This window comes from Hoplias malabaricus, chromosome 1, assembly GCF_029633855.1.
Source record: "Hoplias malabaricus isolate fHopMal1 chromosome 1, fHopMal1.hap1, whole genome shotgun sequence".
Taxonomy (NCBI): Eukaryota; Metazoa; Chordata; class Actinopteri; order Characiformes; family Erythrinidae; genus Hoplias; species Hoplias malabaricus.
Window position 1 is genome coordinate 41,815,874 of NC_089800.1, and position 25,925 is coordinate 41,841,798.

The window sequence follows — 25,925 nt, forward strand, 5'->3', positions numbered from 1 at the left end:
GTAATTCTCACTAACTCTCCTATTTTGTGTTTCTTTCCAAAACAGCCCAGAACACAATGCTCCTTATAACTTCCACTTGAAGGGCGGGGGTAGATAGATACCTAGATAAATAGGTTCAACTTTGTCATTGCTCAGTACATGTACAATGCAACAAAATGCAGTTACTAGAAGTGCAAATAGTAGCATTGTGCAAAGACAAGAGAGCGCAGGAGTATGAATGTGCAATAAATACAAATACTAAGAATATGAGTGTAAAGAAATATGCCTGATAATGCATACAATATGTATGACAATATATAATATATTGATAATATACATAATAGGTAATGTATAAAATATATAAAGATATAATAAGTTATAAATCCCTGTACGTGCAAATTATTACATACAAAGGAAATTATAAGCATACTGGTTTATATATTAAGCTTGTATAGAATATACTGACTATTTACAGGATTGAGATATATACAATTATATAAATAATTTGATTATATATATATATATATATACATACAATTTTACAGTTGATAAAAACTGAAGCAATGAATGTGTGTGAATATATATTTAAATATGTTACATTACAACAACAGTGCTGTTTTTCTTGTTACTTAATTTACGTACATGGACTTCTTGTTAGTGAGGCCTTTTAAGAGATTAACACAAAACAACACGGTTATTAATAACATTGTGTGGCTGCAGCCTTTCCCCCATCTCTGACCTTTTTTGACTTAGGATATATATTGTGCTCTCGTGGGCAAAATCAGTTGCTGGTCTGATTAGTCATTAATGTGTGTAAAGCCCGAGTGTTTCCTTTGTTTCATGGTTATGTTTAACAGTACAGGATAGGAAGTGGTCTGCAAGACTTAAGCCTATTCAGTCGGGTTCAGTTCCTCTGAGAGACACTTCTTTCCGATCAGCAGAGGAAGACCAGAGTAGATGAAAGAGCTTAGCTGGACATTATGTAAACATGAGGGTGCGGCAGCGGCCTGGACACACCTGGGGCTTGCAGAGGGCAAGAGTAAAGGACTTGTGTGCTAACATTAATAAGCTAGAGGCGGAAAGTATGAGGGAGGCATCTGAAGAGATGTGTACAGTTCACTGGCAGAAGGGCTAGATCACAGGGAGCGTGTTTGGAGAGAGGAATGCTTGACGTCATTGCCAGTGGCCTCCAGCTCCTTGATTATTAACAGCTGACAACCCCCTCCTCCTTCTGCTCAGCATGTGCCCTTCTAGTCTCCTTATAGACACTCACTTCTGGAGGCTGATATCCCTGTAAAATATAATCTGAGTTCAAGGATATAGCTGATGCTAATGAAGACTAGAATGATTGTTTGTGTAGGATTATGAAACATAAGTGTTGCTTTGACATATTCCATTTGAGCAGCAAATCATTTCTGTAGTTTGTAAAGCAATTTGAATATAATACCAACTGATTTCTAGGGTGCAACAAGGTTTCAGGAGAGAGATCAGATTTCTCAACATTACAGTATTGCAGTAATGCTAAAATGTGCATTTAAATTGGTTTAGAATCAGATTCATAAATTGATGAGATGTCAGTATACAGCTGCTGGTCATAAAATTAGAATATCATGAAAAAGTTTTTCAGTAGTTCCATTCAAAAAGCTACAAAAACTTGTATATTATACTCATTCATTACACACAGACTGATATATTTCAAGTGTTTATTTCTTTTAATTTGATTATTATAACTGACAACGTATGAAAACCCCAAATTCAGTATCTCAGAAAATTAGAATATTTTGAAAAGGTTCAATATTGAAGACACCTGCGAAGGCCTTTAAATGGTCTCTCAGTCTATTTCTGTAGGCTCCACAATCATGGGGAAGACTGCTGACTTGACAGTTGTCCAAAAGATGACCAGTGACACCTTACACAAGAAGGACAAGACACAAAAGGTCATTGCTAAAGATGCTGGTTGTTCACAGAGCTCTGTTTCCAAGGATAACCGCACCCTGGAAAGGATTGTGAAACAAAACAAAAAATATGGGGGAGATTCACAAAGACTGGACTGCAGCTGGAGTCAGTGCTTGAAGAACCACCACCACACAGACGTATGCAAAACCTGGGTTTCAGCGTCGCATTCCTTGTGTCAAACCACTCTTGAACAAGAGACAGCGTCAGAAGTGTCTCGCCTGGGCTAAAGACTAAAAGGACTGGACTGCTGCTGAGTGGTTCAAAGTTCTGTTCTCTGATGAAAGTAAATTTTGCATTTCTTTTGGAAATCAAGGTCCCAGAGTCTGGAGGAAGAGAGGAGAGGCACAGATTCCATGTTGCTTGAGGTCCAGTGTAAAGTTTCCACAGTTAGTGATGGTTTGGGGTGCCATGTCATCTGCTGGTGTTGGTCCACTGTGTTTTCTGAGGTCCAAGGTCAATGCAGCTGTCTACCAGGAAGTTTTACAGCACTTTGTGCTTCCTGCTGCTGACCAACTTTATGGAGATGCAGATTTAATTTTCCAACAGGACTTGGCACCTGCACACAGTGACAAAGCTACCAGTACCTAGTTTAAGAACCATGGTATCCCTGTTCTTAATTGATAAATCCCTGTTATTCAAATCTGCACAAAAATGTTCAAGCATCTAGTCCTAAAGCCTTTCCAGAAGAGCAGAATTTGTTACTGCATCAAAAAACACTTTCAGTTGCACATCCCATGCTAATTTGGGGGCCAATACAACTACAGACTGAATATCCAAATATATGGTATCCCAGAGTCTCAAAGATGCTGGTGAAAATTTGATCACTCAAAAGTTCAGATGCAGACACTCTATCTAAATATCCCATTAGAGAACATTAATTCATTCATTATCTGTAACCGCTTATCCAATTCAGTGTCGCGGTGGGTCCAGAGCCTACCTGGAATCATTGGGCACAAGGCGGGGCGCCAGTCCTTCACAGGGCAACACACACATTCACACCTACGGACACTTTTGAGTTGCCAATCCACCTACCAAACTGTGGGATGCAGACACGGGGAGAACACACCAACTGCTCACAGACAGTCACCTGGCGCAGGAATCGAACCCACAACCTCCAGGCTTCTGGAGCTGGGTGAGTGTAACACTACCTGCTGTGCCACCGTGCCGCCCAGCCATTAGAGAACAATACCCACTTTTTTTAATCCATGAAGAAGTTTATTTATTTATGCTTATATTAGAAAACCAACTTACAACATTATCAGAATACATTTTTACAGTTATCAGTGGGCCACATACAATTTATTTTTAAAAAATGAGGTTATTGTTAGAATGATCGATTTTGTTCATATTATACATATATTCATTTTAGTTTTTATCATAATGATATTTGCAATAATATGTAGTTTTTAAAACATACGTTTTGTGCATTTTATTGTAATTGCTGTAATTAAATAAGCAATAACTTTCTGACTTTTACCTTTTCTTTTCTTTTCTTTTTTTTAAGAATTTGCCGTATTTCGGTGTGAGCGCTTTTATTTTGGCGGGTGTTGCTCTGTGTGTAGTGCGCAGTGAGGAGAGAGAGAACTGAAGCTGAAATGGCCGGAGCAGAGGGAGACGATTCTCTTTACCCAATTGCGGTTTTAATCGACGAATTGAGAAATGAAGACGTTCAGGTAACTTACAGAATAATATTTATTGTATTCTTATAACAATTGGGCTGACGATATCCATTTAAAACAGTGAGTTATTAAATGGAGGAAACGCCGTATCTGTGCTAAGGGTGTTCAATGCTAACCTCACACGGGCTGTATCTCAAATAGCGCTACGTTCCCTAATTAGTCCGTGAAACTATGACGTTTACAACCAAATGTGTAATTGTTTGTCGGATATGTTAATGTGGATGCTTATGCTAACTTGAATAACAATTTTATAGACATACTAAGTTATATTGTAGGCGGTACACACTCAATATTAGTTTAAATTTGTTGCCCTTTTAAGATAGTTGGGAGCGGTTTGGGACGGAGCCCTAGCGCTGTAGTGCCGGAGGCTGCGGCCCGGATTTTTTTTTAGTTAGCCGATAAAAGGGGGAATGGAAATACCGTAAAATAAAACACCACTGTTGGAGTTCTCAGTGATGAATTATCTGTGTCGTTTATTCGCACTCATTCGTACAAGTGTGCCCGATTTTATGTCGAGTCCGTTTGCCCTGTATTGAGTTTATATCCATTCAAATAGAAGTGAACGAAGCCCACAAACAAGTCGGTCAAATACGAGGTGGAGCCGGTAGTTACGCCACAGAGCTGGGATCCGATTTAACAGTGGCCATCTTTTCAATACAGTCCGAGTTAACCTTTGATAATTTTTTTTACAGAATTGTTTCTTAAACATGAAAAATAATAGCTGAGCTGGACTGGGGATCCAGCCCCGGCCACTTCCATCCCAACAACGACTTAATGATAACACGGAACCATTAAAGTGCCTCTCCACCAATTCAAAATAAACAGCAATGTATTAAATCATTAGTGACTAAACATCTCATAATATTTACATAACACGTATTATTGCTTACAGCCCATGAAAACCCAAAAGTCATTAACTCAGAAAATTAGACTGATGGACACAAACACCTGCAAATATATTTAAAGCCTTTAAAGTGTGGTTTGTTTAAACGTTATTTACACCCTCCTGCTGTATCCCAGCATATTCATTGAAAGTTGAGTGGAAGGAAAGTGTGATAGAAAAAGGCTCATAAGCCACAGGGATAAGCACAGCCTTGAAAGAATTGTCAAGAAAAGGCCATTTAAAACTTTGGGGGAGATTTTGAACTGCTGCTGGAGTCAGTGCTTCAAGGGCCACCACACACAGACGTATCCAGGACATGGGCTACAACTGTCACATTCCTTGTGTCAAGCTACTCGTGACCCAGAGACAATGCCAGAAGTGTCTTACCTGGGCCAAGGAGAAAAAGAACTGGGCTGTTGCTCAGTGTTCAAAGTCTTGTTTTCGGTTGAAAGTAAATTTTGCATTTCATTTGGAATCCAAGGTCCCAGAGTCTGGAGGAAGAGTGGAGAGGCACACAATCCAAGCTGCTTGAGTCTAGTGTGAAGTTTCCACAATCAGTGAGGGTTTGGGGAGCCATGTCATCTGCTGGTGTTGGTCCACTGTGGTTTATCAAGTCCATGGTCAGCACAGATGTCTACAAGGAAAATTTAGAGCACTTCATACTTTTCTCTGCTGACAAGCTTTATGGCGATGCGGATTTCATTGTCCAGCAGGACTTGGCACCTGTCCACACGGCCAAAACATACTTTTCAGCAGGCCAGCATTTCTGTATTAAAATATTTTTTTAAATTAGACTTATATGATCTATTTCTGAGATAATGACTTTTGGGTTTTCATTGGCTGTAAGCCATAATCATCAACATTAAAAGGAATAAACACGTGAAATAGGTCACTCTGTAATGAATCTATATAAGTTTCAACTTTTGACTAGAATTACTGAAATAAGTTTGAAATAAATTAACTTTTTGATTATATTCTAATATATTGAGATGCACCTGTATCTCGTATTATAAAGTACAAGATTTTTTTAAAACTAATACCATGCCATTATTTAGATGCTTTCTCATTACTAAACCAGCCATTACATTAAAGTGAGTACCCTAATATTGTGTAGGTTGCCTTCGTGTTTCCAAAACAGCTCAGATCTGTTGAGGCATCCACTACAATGAATTTGAAGGCCAAGTCATCCCCTGTGATATCGTTAAAGTAGTCCTGAACAAACATTTTTGGACAGTGGAATGGTGCTTTATTCTGCTGAAAAATACTTCCGTCATTGGTGAAAAATGTTGCTATGAATTGTTGTACATGATCTGCATCAATGTTTAGGTGCGTTTTATGTCAGAGTAACACATACAGGGATGCCAGGGCACATTGTTTACCAGAGCATCACATTGTATCAGACAAATCACCTTCTTCCCATAGTGCATCCTGGTGCCATGTGTTCCCCTAGGAAGCATTGCCGAATCATCTACTGCACAAATTCAGGGCAACAAACAAAGTCTGTTGCTGGTTCTCCGGTTGTCCTTTCTTGGACGTAGTTAGAACTCACAACTGTTTACTGGGAACACCTCCCCAAGCAGCAGTTTTAAAAATACTTGAGCCAGTTCTCAAGCCGTTGCAATTTGGCTTTAGTCAAAGTCACTCAGATCCAGATGCTTGACCATTTTCTCTGCTTCCAGCACATCAACTTTTAAGGACTGAGTGTTCACTTGCTGCCTAATATATTCCACCTATTGACAGGTGCAATTGTAACAAGAGAATAATTTAACATGACTGCTTTTTAATGTTGTGGAATAAGGATAATGAAAAAGGGGGTCATTCTGTGTTTTTTACATTATTTTTTTTCAGTTCTTGACTGTTAGTGTGGGATTGTAAAGGCTCCTAAATGGTACTTTACAAATGGCTAAAATGGATTCTATAATAAGTTCTAGATTTTATCACCTGATGCAGTTGATTCTGAAATTGCTCATGATTTGTTCTTGAAATTAAATAAAGGACATTTTAATATGAAACACACATGCTTTAAAGACGAGGCATCCTCGCCTGAATGTAAATGTTCATATTCTTCTCTTTTGTGTTTACAGCTGCGACTGAACAGCATCAAAAAGCTGTCAACCATTGCCTTGGCCCTGGGAGTGGAGAGGACACGAACTGAGCTCCTACCTTTTCTCACTGGTAAGTCAGTTGAAGAATTGTCCCTCTAGGCGTTTTAAAGAGTCTAGTTTAATATTATTCTTCCTTAGTAGCTGGAAAATTGTGAAAACAAACTAAACTGGATGGTAGATCATGACCAGGGTTAATGACAGCTTATCAAGAGCAGTTTGTGTCAATCTTGGATCTGGGGTATCACTGCCCTTTTTATATTTTACAGTTTTTCATTTGTTCAACACACCAGCATGCAGGACTGGGACTGGGTCAGATGGACAAAGATGTTACCACAATTCTTTTTTTTTTTTTCTATACTGATCGATATCTATCCATAATTTCCTTGAAATAACATTTTGTAATATTGTCAGTTTTAATGAAATCCTTCTAAAATTCGACAGTGAATACAAACATGGTTTAATGCTAATGCTTATATTATGTGTATTTTAAATATTTAAATATACATGCATAGTATGCAAATTTCTCATACACAAGCAGAGATTTCACTAGACTTATGTAAATTTATGTTTAGATTATCTTGCCTAGATAATGGAAAAACTGAACGTAATGATAAACTGTAACATAATTCTCTTACCATGTCATGAATGCATTCTTAAAACATAAACATCTCCACAGTTCAGTGTTGCGAGACTTTAAAGACGTTTTTGACTGTTTTTATGTTGTTAGCTGATGCTAATCAGCTAGTGAGCCCTTTGGCTACTCAGACTGATCTGATAATCACTGCATTGTGCTCACATTTGCAATTTACAAACACTTCAGTGATTTTTATCTAGTGTAGCACTGTATGGTGTCCTCTGTGTAATATCCAGTGCCATATATTTTAATCGTTTGTTAACCATCAAATTGGCATCAATAGGCTAAAGCTCCAGACGGATGACTCCACTGCTGAAAAAAAATAGTAATCCCTGCTTTATTCACCACTATATTCCTGCTCTGGGTCGTGGCAGTGAACTATTTCATAAAAACCGCAGAACTAGCAGTACTTTGTATCCAAAGCAGAATGCTACAAATGATTGGCAGTTTGAGTGTCACTTGTGGTATGGCCTTTTAGGAAGGACTGTTCAAAAGCCAGGGCCGGAGTGTGTTCATGTGAAACACTGTTCCATCAATTATTTTCTTGAAGTCAGTATTGACTAATTGTGTCTAGGGGTATACAGCTTGCTATTGTTTTATCACCCAGGCCTTTGTGGAGCATTGGTTCCCCATTGTGTGGGATTTAATTCCACGGTTTTAAGAACTCCACTGTCACCTCATGGCTTGTCACCTGGGGTATTTCACAAAGTTAACCAGATCCCTTATTAATTATTATTTTTGACTTTTGGCTAAAATAATATGCTTGAGTAAGAAATCTTTGGAATGTACATCTGTTCACCTGGATCAGTATTGGGATACACTTAAATAGATAAGAAGAATAAAATAGAATAATAAGAAGATATAAGACACAGTCACATTTTACTTGCAATTTAAGGTCCATTACACTTTTGATTTGATGTAGTTGCCAGCTGTGTTTGACATAATCAGTGCTTACCTTTTTTCTCATTGTCTGCTGTGAAATTTTTATAAACTGAGTTTGATCAGAACAGATAAATATGTTGAAGGTATGGTTATTTATTAATTTATTTTTCCCCCTTCCCTTCTTCCTCTTCTCATGGAGACACTATTTATGATGAGGATGAGGTTCTTCTCGCCCTGGCTGAGCAGCTGGGTAATTTCACCATGTTGGTTGGAGGGCCGGAGTATGTGCACTGTCTCTTGGTAAGAAATCTTTCTCTCACTCTCTGTCTCTCTCTAGTCTCTGTCTCCCAGTCATTTATTGATATATAGTGCTGTTACCTTTTTCCTGTTTTTAAACCGGTTTGAGGTAAGTGTATACCTCAAGTACCTGACCGAGTGAACAGATTTTGTGTATGTATTTTTATAATGTTTATTTACATTTTTTTTCTGTAAGAAATTATGGTTAAATAAAAGCATGAGAAAATAGCACATTTTTTATAAACTGCTAAAATAATAATAAAAAAACCATGAAAGTATTAATAATGCACACTAATAAAAACGACATGCAAAGGAGTGTCTTTTAACCTATAGGTACTTTCACTGGGGCAAAAAATAACATGCACAGACATGTTATAGAAGCGCTGTTGTGAAATATGTTAGTTTCAATCATCAAGATGTTTTCATTTTAAATTATTTCCATTTTTTTTTTAAAGCTTTAATTGTATATTGGGCTATAATTGTATATCATGTTTATGCAAAGTGGGGCTTGAAGTTTGAGCAAGCGTGTGTTTTTATTATTTTATTTTATTTTTTTTTATGGGATATATTTTATAACTTTACGGTACATTTTATGTTTAAAACGACAGACTGAACTCAGAGGGTTTTTTCATTGTTATTATTATTTTTTTTTAAATATAAAGCAAATGTAATCAGATTGTCTCCCCTCGCTTCCCCAGCCACCGCTTGAGAGCCTGGCCACCGTGGAGGAGACAGTAGTGCGGGACAAGGCTGTAGAGTCATTGCGGAAAATATCGCAGGAGCATTCCCCTGTGGATCTGGAGGTGCACTTTGAGCCCCTGGTGAAGAGGCTGGCCAGTGGTGACTGGTTTACCTCTCGCACTTCTGCCTGCGGCTTGTTCAGTGTGTGCTATCCACGCGTCTCCAGCACTGTCAAGGCTGAGATACGCCAGTGAGTACTTCTGAAACTAATTTCAATGTAACAGTTTTGGTATATTATAAAAATCTTCCCACGTTTATCATCTTTTGTGGAAATCATTCAGTGATTATTAACTAGGCATCTACAACATCAATTCCAATGAAGTTGGGACATTGTGTAAAATAAGTAAAGATTTCTGCATCATCAGGGGCAACAAAGGACTGAAGTTTGAGGAATGCTAAAAAAAAAAACACCTGTCTGGAACATTCCACAGGTGAAAAGGTTAATTGGAAAAAGTGTCATGATTGGGTATAAAGTGAGCGTCCTCAAAGAGCTCAGTCATTCACAAGCAAGGATGGGTTGAGGTTATATTACCATGTGGCCTCAGGGACACTTCAGAAAACCATGGGCAGTGAACAGTTTGTCACCCCACCTACAAGTGCAAGCTAAAACTCCACCATGCCTAGCGAAAGCCACATATCAACAACACTGAGAAATGCCGTCAACTTATCTGGGCCTGAGCTCATCTGAGATGGACTGACGCAAAGTGGAAAAGTGTCCTGTGGTCTGACAAGTCCACATTTCAAATTGTTTTTGGAAATCATGGACGTTGTGAAAAGGACTGTCTGGATTGTTATCAGCGCAAAGTTCAAAAACCAGCATCTCTGATGGTTTGGGGGTGTGTTAGTGCCCTTGGCATGGGTAACTTGCGCATCTGTGAAGGCATCATTAATGCTGAAAAGTACATACGAGTTTTGGAGCAACATGTGCTGCCGTCCAAGCCACATCTTTTTCTGTCTTTTCTATTTCAGCAAGACAATGCCAAGCCACATTCTGCATGTGTTACAACATCGTGGCTGGTAGTAAAAGAGTGCGGGTACTAGACTAGCCTGCCTGCAGTCCAGACCTGACTCCCCTTGAAAATGTGTGGCGCATCATGAAGCTCAAAATATGACAACGGAGACTCTGGACTGTTGAGCAACAGAACTTATATTTCAAGGAAGAATGGGAAAGAATTCCACCTGCAAAGCTTCAACAATTAGTGTCCTCAGTTCCCAAACACTTAAGTGTTGTTAAAAGGAAAGTTCATGTAAAGTTACACAGTGGTAAACATGCCCCTGTCCCGACTCTTTTGGAACGTTTTGCAGGCCTGTTGCAGTTTATCTGTGTGAACGTTAAATATCTCGTCTTTGTAGTGTGTTCAATTGAATATAAGTTGAAAAGGATTTGCAAATCACTGTATTCTGTTTTTATTTGCTTTACACTACGTCCCAACCTACAAATTGGGATTGTAGGTGTCCTGAGAAGTAAAATGGAAACAAAGGAGGGCTTGGGTATTTGTAATTGTTACTTTAAAAAATAGTAAGAAAAAAAGTCATTTAAAGTATGTACCTTGTTTTTGGATTTGTTTATTGAGGGGGCTACTGCAACATGCAGTGAATCCAAAGACAATGAGAGCTTATTTTACTTAAGTCACAGTGATAAAAGTAATTATTTACAGATTAGATGAGGGATGTGTTTTTTTTTTTTTGTTTTTTTTTTTAAATAAGCGTACTGATGTATGGTGTGTTTTGCAGGCATTTCCGCACTCTTTGCTCTGATGACACCCCAATGGTGAGGCGTGCTGCTGCCTCCAAACTGGGAGAGTTTGCCAAAGTTCTGGAGCTGGATTACGTCAAAAGTGACATTATCCCACTTTTTACAGCACTTGCCTCTGACGAGCAGGTACACGCACTGTGACACTTCTATGCACTTTTATGAATCACACCTGTAGGAAATGTTTTAATTATTTTGTGTACTCTGGTGTCCTTCAGGACTCAGTGCGACTTTTGGCAGTAGAAGCTTGTGTCAGCATTGCAACACTGCTGCCCCAGGAGGACCTGGAGACTCTGGTGATGCCCACCCTGCGCCAGGCAGCTGAGGATAAGTCTTGGAGGGTGCGCTACATGGTGGCAGACAAGTTCTCAGAGGTAGTCTTTAAAAATGGTTTGTTTTTGACAATTTTAATGAAATGTCAGAACAGATTAGATTCAGCCAACATTGAATCTTGATTATCAATAGTGTGTTGTTTTTGTATTGCAAAGCTGCAAAAAGCAGTTGGCCCAGAGATCACCAAGAATGATCTAGTCCCAGCATTTCAAAACTTGTTGAAAGACTGCGAGGCAGAGGTCCGGGCTGCAGCAGCAAATAAAGTCAAAGGTGAGAGATGCTCTCTTTTCTCGTTTAACAACTCAATTTTTGGCAAACATTCATTTTTTAATTGTTTTTTTTCCCTCTCTACTAGAGTTCTGTGAAAATTTGCCAGAAGACAGCAGGGAGACAATCATCATGACCCACGTGCTACCTTGTGTTAAGGTAATTTTGCATTGAGGGCTTACAGTATTTGAATACACTGAGATGTGCTTCCTGAGACTGAATAATGGACACACAATGGAAAAATAATAACCATTTCTGCATTTGTTATTCCTCTTACAGTAGTGCCACAGTAGTTGACCTCTTTAAAAGTGTTTTTGAAAAAATTTGAAAAACCCTAAGTTCTATTGTATAAAAACCTGAGGTGAAGACCACGTGAGTCTAGCTTTTGTTCCTTTTTGGTTCTTTTTCACCAGTGCTAGACAGCACCATGTATGTATTTAATAGCTCCTAGATCATCGGCCAGTACCAAAAATTGTTGGCTATTGTGTGGATTCAGGATGGTGGTGATGTATGGTGTGTAATGCATTTCAGGGTATTGTAATGACAGAGAACTCATGTACAAAAATCTATATTAAATGTGCATTATAAATTCTCTCAACCCAGTGAGAGAGAAAGATTGTGCTACAGAATACGAAGTCCTGGGGAAATTATTCAAAGCTAGTTTTAGGCTGGAAAGCCTTATAACCATTTGCTGGGTAATTAATACTGATTATCATTTGCACAAATATAAGCATTTTCTGCATATTTTGTAAGCCCTGTTCATCTTTATCTTCATTGTTCATGGTTCCTACATGACCACCAAAGGTATTATTTTGATGATGGTTGGATCTCGGTAGTTACTGTGTTGCACGGTATCTGATTCAGTCATACATGCACAACACTCATGAAGGCTACCTTAACATTACCAGGCTGTATTCACCCATTTGATTATTATTATTTTTAAAACATCCTTTTACCTGTATGTATGCACTTAAGTTGTGTTTACATTACAGTCCTCAATTCTGAATAATGAGAGTGACATGCATCTGTCTGTAATGTGAAAGAATTCAGTCCTGAAATGGCATGCATGCACACATTGAAATATTTAGGATCCCCTCTAGTTCAAGAAGTGGGTGCTTTAAATGAACACTCCTGCCACCAGGTAGTGTGCAATATGTCCCACATGTCCATTTATATTCAGGTGTCATCTGCTTTTCTAACATTTGGTGCAGTATTAAGCTGTAGTTTCATCATTTGTGCTGTGTAGGAAGCATAGAGCTGTTTGAGAGACAACCTGCATTACCCTACAGGCACAGACACGTGTGAAATCCAATCTGACTCTTTATATTCATGTCACATGTCCATATATGATAAACATCCTCCTACCACGTATGATAGAGACTTGAATCTAATTTTAGAACATCGGACATGTCCACTTGAAGAAAACAATAATATCAAATTACAGTCACTTCAGTCTAGTTATGTGAATGTAGCTTTAGTACTGTTGTCTTCAAAGTACATCTTTGTGATCAGTGGAGCTAATAGAATGGGGCAGTGATTTTTGGAAACAACGAGGTAGCTTTAATGTTATGGCCGATGGATGTGTATCACTAATATATTTGTGAACATGAAAATAAATTAAGCAGTACATCTGTTTACTAAATTATGCTGCTTTGCATTTTGGCTATCATATGTACATGACAGGTTTTAGTATTCCTCATGGCCTTCAAACAGCAGCATGTAATCATTGTCCTGTGGTGTTGACTTTTAAGCTGCATTTTCCTAGAGTTCACTTTAGTTCACATTTCCCTCTTCTGTTCATGACCACTAGTCATGGAAGAACAAGTCCTCCCTATGTTTATGATGTTCCTTCCCCTGTGCCTTTTCACAGCTCCCAGCTTAGAGTTCTATCACTTTGGTGCTTTGAGGTCAATCACCCACAAGTTCAGTCAGAGAAGTGTGGCTTCCTGGAGCCTATGAGCAGCAGGGGTCACTGTTGTAAGTGCATTGTGTAGTTGTTTATATCCAAGTTCAGACCAGTAAGTCTTATGTCCTCAGGCTGGGATCAGCTTTTTTCAATACATTATTAGACTGTCAGCCTTATCTGTCAGACACTGCCAAGATAAGGCAAACATGGAAGTTATGTGGAACAGCTCTGTTCTCAGTAGCTTTTTCATGCTTGTACTTTTTGTACAGTTCAAGCTCTTTTGATTGTTTCTTTAACAATGGTCTTAATGTTGTGGATGTCATTTATATTACAGATTAGGCACATGGAGACCTAAATGTGTGGCCATTTTCCTTGCTAAGCAGAGGTGTTTTTTTTTTTCCCCTCCCTCCCCCTCATTTGAGTCTTTCAGTTATGTCATAGTGAGATCAGCATATTCAGAACTGCCAAAGGTTGCTGGGTTCATCAAGCCATGCAATTAACCTTAATTCATTTCAGGAAGGCCAATACCAATTAGACTCCTCAATGCTTTCATTATGGTTTAGTGCAACTTATAAATTGAAACGCTGTTCACTAGAGTGAAATGTAACTAAATATATATGAAAATGCATAGCACAGTTTGGGAGAACAGCTTTAAATGGAATAATGCAATTAATGAAGCTATAGAATTTGGAATGAGCCATAGCCAGCCTAAGGCTTCTTTTGCTTGATGTTGGATATCTGTTAGCTCACTTATGTAAAGGCGATTAATTTCCGTTCCAAACAGTTCTAAGCTTTCCTTGTTAACAAATATGATCATTATAGAGTAGCGTATAGCCTCTAAAGCTTTTTAGTGCAACATGAGTTAGTAGACTAGACACATACACCAGCACAGTGCCAATGGCATTTTATATGTTGTGCTGAAAATAAATAATGGCAAATGTTTTTTGTTTTCCCTTGTGTCCAGTCTGGCTCTAAGCTTTTCCAAGTAACATTTATGGAGATTGCTTTTAATGAAATATTGAGTGCACTACTCTGTATTCTTTTATCTGGAAGATGAAGGTAATCTCCTTGTCTCTGATTAGAAGCACTTGAGAATGAATTGGCTGAATAATTTTTTTTTTCCCCTCTCTCGCTGTGCTTCTCGAATAGGAGTTGGTGTCTGACACGAATCAGCATGTGAAATCTGCCCTGGCCTCTGTCATCATGGGTCTCTCCACTATCCTGGGCAAGGACAACACTGTGGAGCATCTGCTCCCCCTCTTCCTGGCCCAGCTGAAGGACGAGGTAAAGCACATGGCCCATTGCCCACTCATTCCAGTTCTCTTGCTCTTTTCTTTCTCTCTCTCTCTCTCTCTCTCTCTCTCTCATATTTTAACACCATGGTGCAACAGCATGCCTATGCAATTTTCTCTGCTTAGGATTTACTTTGGGATGTTGTGAATAGGCAGGTTTGGAGTTCACCTTGTTCTTGAGCCTGTGGGAGACTCTTATTATCCTCCCTAGGGCCCTTGATTGATGTACCCTTTATTACCTCCAAGTCCATTAAGACTCTGTTAGAAAAAATTAGCTTTTGTAGATGTCACATTTTGAGCACTCACTGTGCACTTTGCATGCCAATGTCTTATGCGAAGACATATTACACAGAAGAAAATCTATTCCCCTCTTTCACTATTAAGTTTTGCAACTGTATTGACCTTTGGTCCTGCTGTAAACTCAATTGCCTGCCAAGATCGAAGTGTTCAGCGCAAGTGGTTTCCAAAAGCCTGCCTCCTGTGTTTGTGTTTTCCTCTGTTTTATTGGTGTCCTCCTGAATGTCAAACACTTCCCTCTGAAAATGTTTAGACCTGGAATCTGGCAAATTCTGTCCTGCAGTGTGTTTCCATTGGCTCCTTTTGTCCGATCCTGTTTGGCTAATGAGCGTCATGTTTGGGTTCCAGTCACTCATTACAATAGCACTTTCGGTAGCAAGTCATCAAATGTCTGGCAACATACATGTACAAGCCTTAACAATATCTGGATTTGTGGCTTCAGGCTGCCTTATAAGGAAATATCAAGGCTGCCTTGGTTTTGTTTAAATGACTGCTTATATCTCACTTGCCAAAACATAGAACATTTTGAAGATCTTAAATGTGAGATAAAACGTGGAATGGTGCTTTTTGTTTCTAAATGTAATATTTATTTCTAAAATTAATATTTGGACTTGGTATATTTGTAGGTGCAAAGTATTTTCAAATTTTAAAGCTCTTTTTATAGTCAGAACCCAAGACCTCATTGATTTATATTTTCACCAGTAAAAGCTGAGCCATTCATACAAATGATGCATTATTGTTATTGGATTCTTGGCATATGCACTGACGACTTTAACTACATTGTGTGTATGTTTGCCCTGTGGACGTTTCTCACAGTTTCTGCAGATAAGTTTGTGGAATTAGTTCTCAGTCGCTATGATGGGTTTCCATTTTATTGTTTTGAGGGTAAAAACTGATGTAAAATGTCAACGACGTGTGCACACATGCATAGAAGTGCAAACAGCGTTCTCACGCACGCACACACAGCAGGTTAAATTACAGAAGAATACTCTCCTCCACAGTGCGGTCCCTTATTATATAAAACATGTGAAACTGGATATCGAGTCATTGTTTCAGAATTTATTATTGAAACACGATGAACTATGTTTAAATACACTTCATTACTCACTCACTCTCCCTTGATCTCTGAGCTGCTTTGTCATGCTTTCCCTCACTCTCCAAAACAAACATGGATTTACACTATCTCCCCTCTAGAAATCATTCATGCCTGACCATCAGTAAATCTTAAAAGTATAGATGAACTTAAAGATGTTATCATATCAATATCAAAATTACAGTAATGCACAATTAAGTCTGTGTTCTCTAATCCAATATGAATTATTATTATTATTATTTTTTAATATCTCAATCAGTCTTGGTTGCAACAAGTTGCTAATTATCAGTTATATATAGTTATTGTATCAGCCCATAACATTAAATATTGGTGCATCCCTACTTCACACATACGTTTCTTAAAATGTAATTAACTATGGTTTGCTTGGATGCATTCATGTGCTTTGAAGGTTTTGTTACAAAAGAGATGACTTTCTCTACATCAACTTTGTCACAGAATGTAGAGTATGCTATTCTCAGATGCAGGATATGTCTTTGTTGCTTTTTTCTTAAAACACATACCCACCCATAATGTTTACACTGTCAAAACTAAATTAATTATTGATCTTTGTTGGCTGTAGTCCACAGTTTTTTGCGTTGACTTCTTTTCACACTTAAGCCCATCCAGGAATTTCATAGGTATTATATAAGGCTTTGGTATTTGTTCTAGGTGCAGGTAAATTACTGTGTCAACTTTACTTGGATTTTAACTATGGCTTGTGTTCACATGTAACTCCTTTCCGTGTAATTACTTTAAAATTCCCAGGAAAATGATCACTAATGAAAGGGAGTTTAGAAATGCAATAAGCAACATTGGTTCATGACATGTTCCCACCTAGAACAATTCTTGTGTAGAGGATCTTTAGTGAGTTTGTAAAAGTTTGAAAGTCGTATCTGTTTCTATAGTGTCCTGAGGTACGCCTGAACATCATCTCCAACCTAGACTGTGTGAATGAGGTGATAGGCATCCGCCAACTCTCCCAGTCTCTGCTCCCTGCCATAGTGGAGCTGGCGGAAGATGCCAAATGGAGGGTACGCCTGGCCATCATCGAGTACATGCCGTTGCTGGCAGGCCAGCTGGTGAGTCTGACTCTTTGTGTCTGTGTTGTGGAGGAAGACTAACAAAAATGCTACTTTTTATTATTGTCTATTCCACTTCAAATTTGATTGTTGGGCTTGTGTATAAACATTGAATAATTTTAAAGGATTTTTAGGGTTCAAGCATGCGGATTCTTATTCATTTTGTTACAATAGCCACTAGGGAGCACAATTCATGTTTTCAAAAATGTGAAGATTAAATTGAATACCTTGGCGAAAGTTAAGTATCAACAAGCTGTTTTGATCACTGTATATTATGCGCATTGTCTCCCAAACTTGTATTTACCTATACAGTCAAAAAATACATAGTATTTCTCACTGGTCAGATATCTCTTATCTTTTCGAAGTAGTCCCTGGATTTTGATCCAGTCGTCAAACAATTAATTGGTCTTGTTGCAGTCTATATTCTGTTAGTAAATAATTATCATAAAAACAGACATTTAGACACACTGTTGCTGCAAATATATCAGTGAATTAAGGTGGGCGTGGCTTTATCAAAAATTGTCTGCTGTAACACAATCAATAAAGCCTAATCAAGAGAAAAAAAAATTGACAGACGTATCTAATGACAAAAACATTACAAAACCTAAGCCTATATTTTCAGCACTTGTTGTTTCATTACATTTGCCACCTTAATTGGTGCAACATTACATGCCTTTGACTCAATGGACAATTCCATTAAAAAGCCTGGGTTCCAGAATGTATTTTGGGCATTTATTTAATGTTAGTTCTTTTATTTTTGTTTGTTTGTTTGTAAATGAGGTACTATGAAACAAAAAAAGAAACCTGGTTATTTAATGGCTCTTGTACACACTGAGTTGGATTGTTATCATAAAGTGCTTATAAGTTCGTTGAATGGATCATTGCCAAAATCTGATTTTCTAAAAGTAAAAATATTGTGTGATTTATTCAGTTTAAGGATTGATTTCAATTTTATTGCTATTGGAAATAACTTTTTTTTCCCCCTTTCTTTCTTTCTTTCTATGTAGGGAGTGGAGTTCTTTGATGAGAAGTTGAACTCCCTGTGCATGGCATGGCTGGTAGATCATGGTAGGTTTCCTCACTTACTTGACTGCTAACATGTTGCTCTCACACTAGCATACTTATCGCATAGCAGCTGCAAGGATTACTAAAGGGAGCTGCTGTTTTGTCTGCTTGGCCCCTCCCTTTTCCACTGCTCTGCCAAAGTGGGGGAGAAGAGAGGGAGACGTGCCTCATGGCAGCTCCCGCTCTCCTCACTGCTAATGACGAGGTTCTGATAAGAATCCAGCAGCACCCAGGAAATACCAGGAAGTCTCTGCTCTTTTCCTCTCTTCCCCCTCCTTTCCTTCTGCTCTCTCTCACTCTCTGCTTTCCTGCTCTTATGTTCTTTCAGATTTTTTTTTGTTTTTGTTTAATTGTTTTAGTATTATTTCTTGTTATTTCTCTCTCACAGTTCTTTCCCCTCTTCTCCTAATTGTTTTTCTGGCTACAGTGTGGTCTGCCTACAGGAAAGGCTGCTCGCTATCGCTGCTTCTTAGAATGTAGGTCATCTTAGTGGCCTGGCCTGGCTTCTTTGCTTCAGCAGCAGCTTTGATGATCCTCTGTCTCCATCACTTTCATTTCACACAGTAGGCCTCAGAGCCCTGAATGTGTCTCCTCTTTTAACGCTCCAGGACTGGATGCGGAAATGGGATTTGACTTTGGAGGATACGCTCCTCATTCCTCAAAGTGCTGCTAGTTATTTTTGCTTAAATTATTTCTGATTCAAGTTCATTTGCATTTCAGTCAATAAATGCTGACAGATTTAATACTTCACTGGCACTTCCTTATTCTTATTCATCTCATGTACTGAATTGCATAGGCTGGTTTTGATTATCCAAATGGCTTTGATTGCAGCATAAATCTGCAAGCAAATAATTATTATTTTATTTATTTATTATTGTTGTATTAAAAAAGTTTTTTTAATAAGAGGTTTTCAATTAGGGCATACACACACACCATCCTCACTCACTCATACAAAGGGCCAGGTGGGTTACATCACTGGAATGTTCCTGTCCATCCCTCTTGCAGCAGGTCAGGCCTCTTATGTAAGCACAGCAGAGCTAAAGCGGAGCCTGGCCTGGAGTTTTCTGCTCATTCTCTAATAGTCAACATAAGCTTTGGTGACTTTTCCCCTTTCTCGCTTTGTGTTTTCATTTTATCACTTCTAAAGCTATTTAAAAATGTCAACATTTTGGAAGATATGAAATGGCCATATGTGTGTTTATTATCTGTAATGCACCTAATCTGGAAATGCTCACAAATGTTGTGACATAAATATAGAATGCCATGGAAATTTCTATTTATTGTAATTCCATTCAAAAAGTGAAACTTGTATTCATTCATTCATTCCTTCATTACACTCTGATACACTTCATTACACACAGACTGATATATTTCAAGTGTTTATTTCTTAATTGATGATTATAACTGACAACTAATGAAAAGCCCAAATTCAGTATTTCAGAAAATTTGAATATTGTGAAAAGGTTCAATATTGAAGAAACCTGGTGAAACTCTAACTCAAAACACCTGCAAAGGCCTTTAAATTGTATCTCAGTCTAGTTCTGTAGGCTGCACAATCATGGGGAAGACTGCTGACTTGACAGTTGTCCAAAAGAAGACCATTGACACCTTACACAAGCAGGGCAAGACACAAAAGGTCACTGCTAAAGAGGCTGGCCTCTGTGTCTAAACAAATTAATTGAGAGATGAAGGGAAGGAAAAGATGTGGTAGAGAAAAGTGTACAAGCAATAGGGATAACCACACCCTGGAGAGGATTATGAAACAAAACCCATTCAAAAATGTGGGTTAGATTCTCAAAGACTGGACTGCAGCTGGATTCAGTGCTTGAACAACCAGATGTATGCAAGACCTGGGTTTCAGCTGTTGCATTCCTTTTGTCAAGCCACTCCTGAACAATTTTGCATTTCCTTTGGAAATCAAGGTCCCAGAGTCTGGAGGAAGAGAGGAGAGACGCACAATCCACGTTGCTTGAGGTCCAGTGTAAAGTTTCCACAGTCAGTGATGGTTTGGGGTGCCATGTCATCTGCTGGTGTTGGTCCACTGTGTTTTCTGAGGTCCAAGGTCAACGCAGCCATCTACCAGGAAGTTTTAGAGCACTTCATGCTTCCTGCTGCTGACCAACTTTATGGAGATGCAGATTTAATTTTCCAACAGGACTTGGCACCTGCACACAGTGACAAAGCCACCAGTACCAGGTTTAAGGACCATGGTATCCCTGTTCTTAATTGGCCAGCAAACTCTCCTGACCTTAATCCCATAGAAAATCTATGGGCTACTGTGAAGAGAAAGATGCAATACGCCAGACTCAACAGTGCAGAAGAGCTGAAGGGCACTATCAGAGCAACCTGGGCTTTCATAACACCTGAGCAGTGCCACAGACTGATCGCCTCCATGCCACGCCGCATTGCTGCAGTAATTCAGGCAAAAGGAGCCCCAACTAAGTATTGAGTGCTGTACATGTTCATACTTTTGATGTTCAGACTTTTCAGTTGGCCAGCATTTCTAAAACCCTTTTTTTGTATTGGTCTTAAGTAATATTCTAATTTTCTGAGATACTGAATTTGGGGTTTTCATTAGTTTTCAGTTATGATCATCAAATTAAAAGAAATAAACATTTGAAATATACCAGTTTGTGTGTAATGACTGAGTATAATATACAAGTTTCTCTTTTTAAATGGAAATAATTAAATCAAATTTTTCATGATATTCAAATTTATGACCAACACCTATATAGCAAAATGAAGTGCAGAGTAGATTATTTTCTTGATAAATAACTTTTGTCATTTGATCACTATCTTACGTGTGTCTGTGATCTCAGTGGGTACTGGAAAAGTAACAGCATAATACGTCTTCATTGTTTCTTGCCTTAGTAATTCGATATGGGAGGAGGCTGTGCACCCTCTGTACTTCAGTTCAAATTCCACTTTGGGAAAGAAACCACAGATCTTGCAAGAGAAATGGCTGGCAGCTAAACGTTAAAACATTTCAGGCTTGTTTTTATTATTGCTGTCAGTTTTAGATTCAGTTTTCAAAAGATTTGATATTTGATCTAAATGTGCATGTGTGGCCTTGTCTTGTTCTCAGTTTATGCCATTCGCGAGGCAGCCACCTGCAACCTAATGAAGCTGGTGGAGAAGTTTGGAGCAGAGTGGGCCCAGAATACCATCGTGCCTAAAGTTCTTGGCATGTCCAATGACCCAAACTACTTGCATAGGATGACCACTCTGTTTTGCATCAACGTAAGTTTGAATACAGTCTGGACCACTGCTCACGAATTTTACAACATTATTTCCCTTTGTTCATGTGATGTTTCTTCGTGTGTTCATTAGGCCCTTTCTGAGGCATGTGGCCAGGAGATCACCACCAAGCACATGTTGCCTGTAGTCTTAAAAATGTCCAACGACCAGGTGGCCAACGTGCGCTTCAATGTAGCTAAATGCCTACAGAAAATCGGACCCGTTCTAAACAGCAAGTGAGTTCACTGTAAATCCGTTTTTAGAGCTTTTTAGTGTCCAGATTTGAAGCTTGCATCAGTTTTGCTCATGATCTTCTTTTCTTCAGTGCTCTACAGGCAGAAGTGAAACCAGTTCTGGAGAAGCTTGCCACTGACCAAGATATGGACGTCAAGTACTTTGCTCAGGAAGCTATAAGTGGTAGGTACCCCCCACCCTCCCTGCTGGTTTAGAATATTGTATTGCATTCTTCTCCTTTTAATTCACCTCCTCTCCCTCTGCTCCTCCTCTCTACAGTTCTCGCCTTGGCCTGAACATCTTCCGTGAGGTTTCCCGAAAACAACCATGACAACGCAAGACTTGTTGCATTCTATTTATTGGTGGTTTTGAATGGTTATGTATTAACGTCTGTGTAGCTCCTATTTACTGTCAATGATACTGAATGATCAAAGGGTGCACCCATACTTGTGCTGTAAATCTCTGCTTTAAACACAGTGACACTGGAATTAATGCATGCTACATAGTGTGCACCAGGGCTGCTTTCCCACCCCCAGTCCTGATCTTTGAGCATCTTGGTTTGGGTTCTACCTGTTCCAGTACCCATTTTAAACACACTAAGAAATCCCTAATGAGTTGAGATGTGGTGCTTGGATACTCAAGGATGAAGACTGGTAAGTAGCACTAGGGGCCTGTTTTATCAAAGCCTGCAGCACACGGTGCTTTCTCAGCTGCAACATTGAAGCCCTGGACAGTGAGGAAATGCCTTAATCATACACTGACAAGCTTTTCCCACCCCGTCCAGGAGCCTTTTGCTTGTGCTGTGTGCTTTAGTAAATCAGCCTCTCAAGTTTGTCCCCTGTTCCATCTTCCCAGAACATGCCCGACTCAGAACCCCATTGTTTTCACAGGGTAGTAGAGCTCAGGCTTCTGCAGCTGACGGTGTGAGATGCTAGTTTGTTTTAGTCAGACTGAAAGTCCTCTCTGTGCTGCTTCTGCTTTTCAGCAAGGGACCACTGCAATGTATCAGTTTTTCTCTTTGCCTCCTATTCATGTGCTAGACTAATTTCACATGAACTTTGGTTCTGTTTTAGTGCCCCTTTTTTACAGCCTTGCTCTTAAGAAATTGTGCCAATGATGTTTAGAGATGATGATAGGTTTTATGTTCTTCTGTTTTGTAGTTTTGTAATTTTGAGCCTTAGTTTTACAAAAGGAAATGCATGGCCGTTGAGTCCTGCTTTCCCTCAAACCTAAACCGAGGAAACCATTCCTCGGCTTTTTCCTCCGCAGCTGCTGCGGGCAGTTGTAAATGCTTTGGCTGTCCTGGGTCCTTATGTGTCGAACCTTATTGAGTAAGAGTGCTGGTCTAGTGTCAGCTCCTGCCGGTCTGTAACATCTGTTCATCAGAATGTGTAGCTTGAAATTGTTCTTAGTTCAACATTCTTATACTTCATGCTTAAAATGTATTACGACACAACCTCTGGAAGGCTGTCCATTGTTTTAAACGGGAAAGTGGGAAGGGGTCTCTCGACAGTGCTCAGCACCAACCATTACAGCCATAGCATCAGATCTAGAGTAAACCTTTTGTTCATGTTCACTATCATGAGAACCCATTTTTAAAACTACTTCAAATGGGCCTTTACTGTACTTTTTTGGAACTAAATAAAAGTGGATAAAACTAACTTGTTTCTCTGTTCTTTCAGAGCGTACTCAGACTTCTGCACGTACACAAACACACTTGAATAATTTCTTGGAAAGCTCTGTGCGTCACTGTGCTGTTAGATAATTCCTTTATGTTTGTTATTCTATATAAATGTTAAAAATTGATGTTCAATCAAGGCCTTGATGTTGCGATGAGCAGTAGTCTAATGTTACAGTTAATGATCTTATCAGCCGGGTTGGATTGCTAATTTTCGTCACTGGATTTGGCAGGTGTTACACAACACTGGAGCTTGTCTAACAGAGTCAGATTTCTTTCCTGTACCTGTGCCCAGGCCTTCAGTTTGTTGGAACTTTGAGTCTGTTGGGAGCTAGTATCAGTTCTTTATCTGCTGCTGTACAGAGGTGTGGATGTGTGTGGGTGTAAGAGCATGGGAAGGCCCAGCGCTCTTCACTGATCAGGCCCTCCACTTCCTGTCCGCTCAGGGTGGGCTGCGGCCCGATTGTTTTCAGATGTTTCTGCTCAAGTTTCAGAATTACGCAATGACATCTGCGCTGGGGATGAAATATAAATAACCTTCACTCTCTAGTGCCAACAGAGGCAGAGATGCCCCACGAAGCTTTGGACTGTGCAGATGTTCAGTGTGGGTTGGACTGATTGTGGTATAGCCTTTGTGCCGATGGTGTAAAGCAGTTGGGCTGTGGGCACTGGATGGAATTTAACATTGCATTGTATCCAGATTAAAACAACAATGCAAAAGTCAGTGTGAATGTGAAGTGTCCAGACGTTCCCCTGTAGACGGTTTGCTGGATGGTTAGGAGTACAGCATTAGTCGAAAGGGCTCTGGCTTTTGATGTAGTTTTCATGTTAAACCTCTTTTACAATCAAATTTCTATACTGTTGTAGTACAAATAAAAGGCTGTTTTTACCCAAATACTAATGTGACAGGAGAAGGAAAGGACCTTTCATAAATTTAAATGGAAATCAATTTAAAAACAAATATTTTGATCGTGTGTGAAATTTTCACACACTATTAAGCACAGCTACTGGGTTCAAAGGGTTCATATGATGAGGGTACATGTTTTTCTTTGGACAGCAACAATATCTGCTTTTGATTCATGTTTAACGGTGAACCAAGTTTCTTATACGTTATCCATAGCGCGAAAGTAGCAATTGTTCTGACCTAAAATTACCGTTGAGATTTGTTTATCATTTAAACTCCAGACATAAAGCCTTCAAGATCAGCGTGCATTTCTTTTGGCTGTTAATAGGTTCAGCTTTCCCCGTTAAAAACCCATGATGCAATCCTGAGCTTTTGCGATTGGGATACTTTAAAACACAATGTCTGTTTATTAAATTATTGTTCAGTTCTAAAAATAAAATTAAAAAAATATATAAATTGTTCATTCATTATCTGTAAGAGCTTATCCAGTTCAGGGTCACGGTGGGTCTGGAGCCTACCTGGAATCACTGGGCACAAGGCAGGAACACACCCTGGAAGGGCGCCAGTCCTTCACTGGGTGACACGCTCACATTCATTCACACACACACGCCTATGGACACTTTTTTGGTTAGGCAATCCACTTACCAGTGTTTTTATCTTATTTATTTAGACCAGCGGAGGAAACCCACATGGACACTCTTCACTGTTTGCCCTTTATTTATTCGCCTATTCCAACATTTTAGACATCAAGAAAAAGATATAATTTCCTGAAGTATTAATGAGAGGATGTTTTTGCAGTATTGCACTTACACTTTTAAACTAGAATCTTCTTTCTGTACGGCAGAGGGCTCTTTGAATATTCAAAGATCATACATTTTCTTCCTTTGAAACCATATCAAGAGCTTGAAGTTCTAAGAATGTGGATAAAATAAAGAAAACAATTACCCACAGAAACAGGTGGCATCTCTTATTCTCACTGACTGTGACAGGACTCAAAATGTTGTCTCTGGTTGTTAGGAGTAGCCTAAGAACCCACAGAATGACAAAAGCCAACCTTTAAAACAAGCCTCTCCTCTCTTCCTCGCAGTCTCCTGAAGTCTTCATGTCCTTACTGTACAATCACAAATTTTGACACACCGTTTCATTAGTCACTGTTGGAATAGGGCTATTCACGCTATAGAACTGTGTACCAGCTGTACATCTGCACAACCCAAGCTATGGTCTCAAACACATTAAGGCGGCGAGCAGTTCTGCAAATGAAAACTGTTTGCTGAAACCCATTCCAGGTGACGACCTTATGAAGAACGCAGAGAATGTCATCAAAGCAAAGGTGGCTCTTTTGAAGAATCTAAAGCATATATAGTTTTTTTGTTTAAATCTTTTCTGTATATAATCCCATGTGTTCCTTCATAGTTTCAATGTATTCTGTATTCATTTACAGTGTAGGAAATGAAAAACCATTTGAATGGAAAAAATCATTTGACTGGTACTGTACATTTACAATATGTGGAAAATGGCCCCAAAAAAGGAAACCCTCTGAGTGGGTGTGTCCAAACATTTGACTGGTACTGTACAGTCAAACTGTATTGTTGCTGCTGATATTCTATGGGTTTGAGACGAGCATGTTATGG

General features: G+C 39.0%; 1 protein-coding gene across 1 annotated transcript; it reads left to right on the forward strand.

Annotated features, from left to right (window-relative positions):
* The first annotated feature begins 3,474 nt into the window (after positions 1–3,474).
* Positions 3,475–23,364, forward strand: ppp2r1bb (protein phosphatase 2, regulatory subunit A, beta b). Its single transcript, XM_066662734.1, has 15 exons — positions 3,475–3,608; positions 6,582–6,672; positions 8,318–8,418; positions 9,114–9,346; positions 10,891–11,038; positions 11,128–11,283; positions 11,398–11,512; positions 11,598–11,668; positions 14,565–14,699; positions 17,003–17,176; positions 18,184–18,244; positions 21,327–21,481; positions 21,572–21,714; positions 21,804–21,895; positions 21,992–23,364. The coding sequence occupies exons 1-15, from the start codon at positions 3,531–3,533 to the stop codon at positions 22,006–22,008; spliced, it is 1,770 nt and encodes a 589-aa protein (XP_066518831.1). The 5' UTR covers positions 3,475–3,530; the 3' UTR covers positions 22,009–23,364.
* Positions 23,365–25,925: the final 2,561 nt, after the last annotated feature.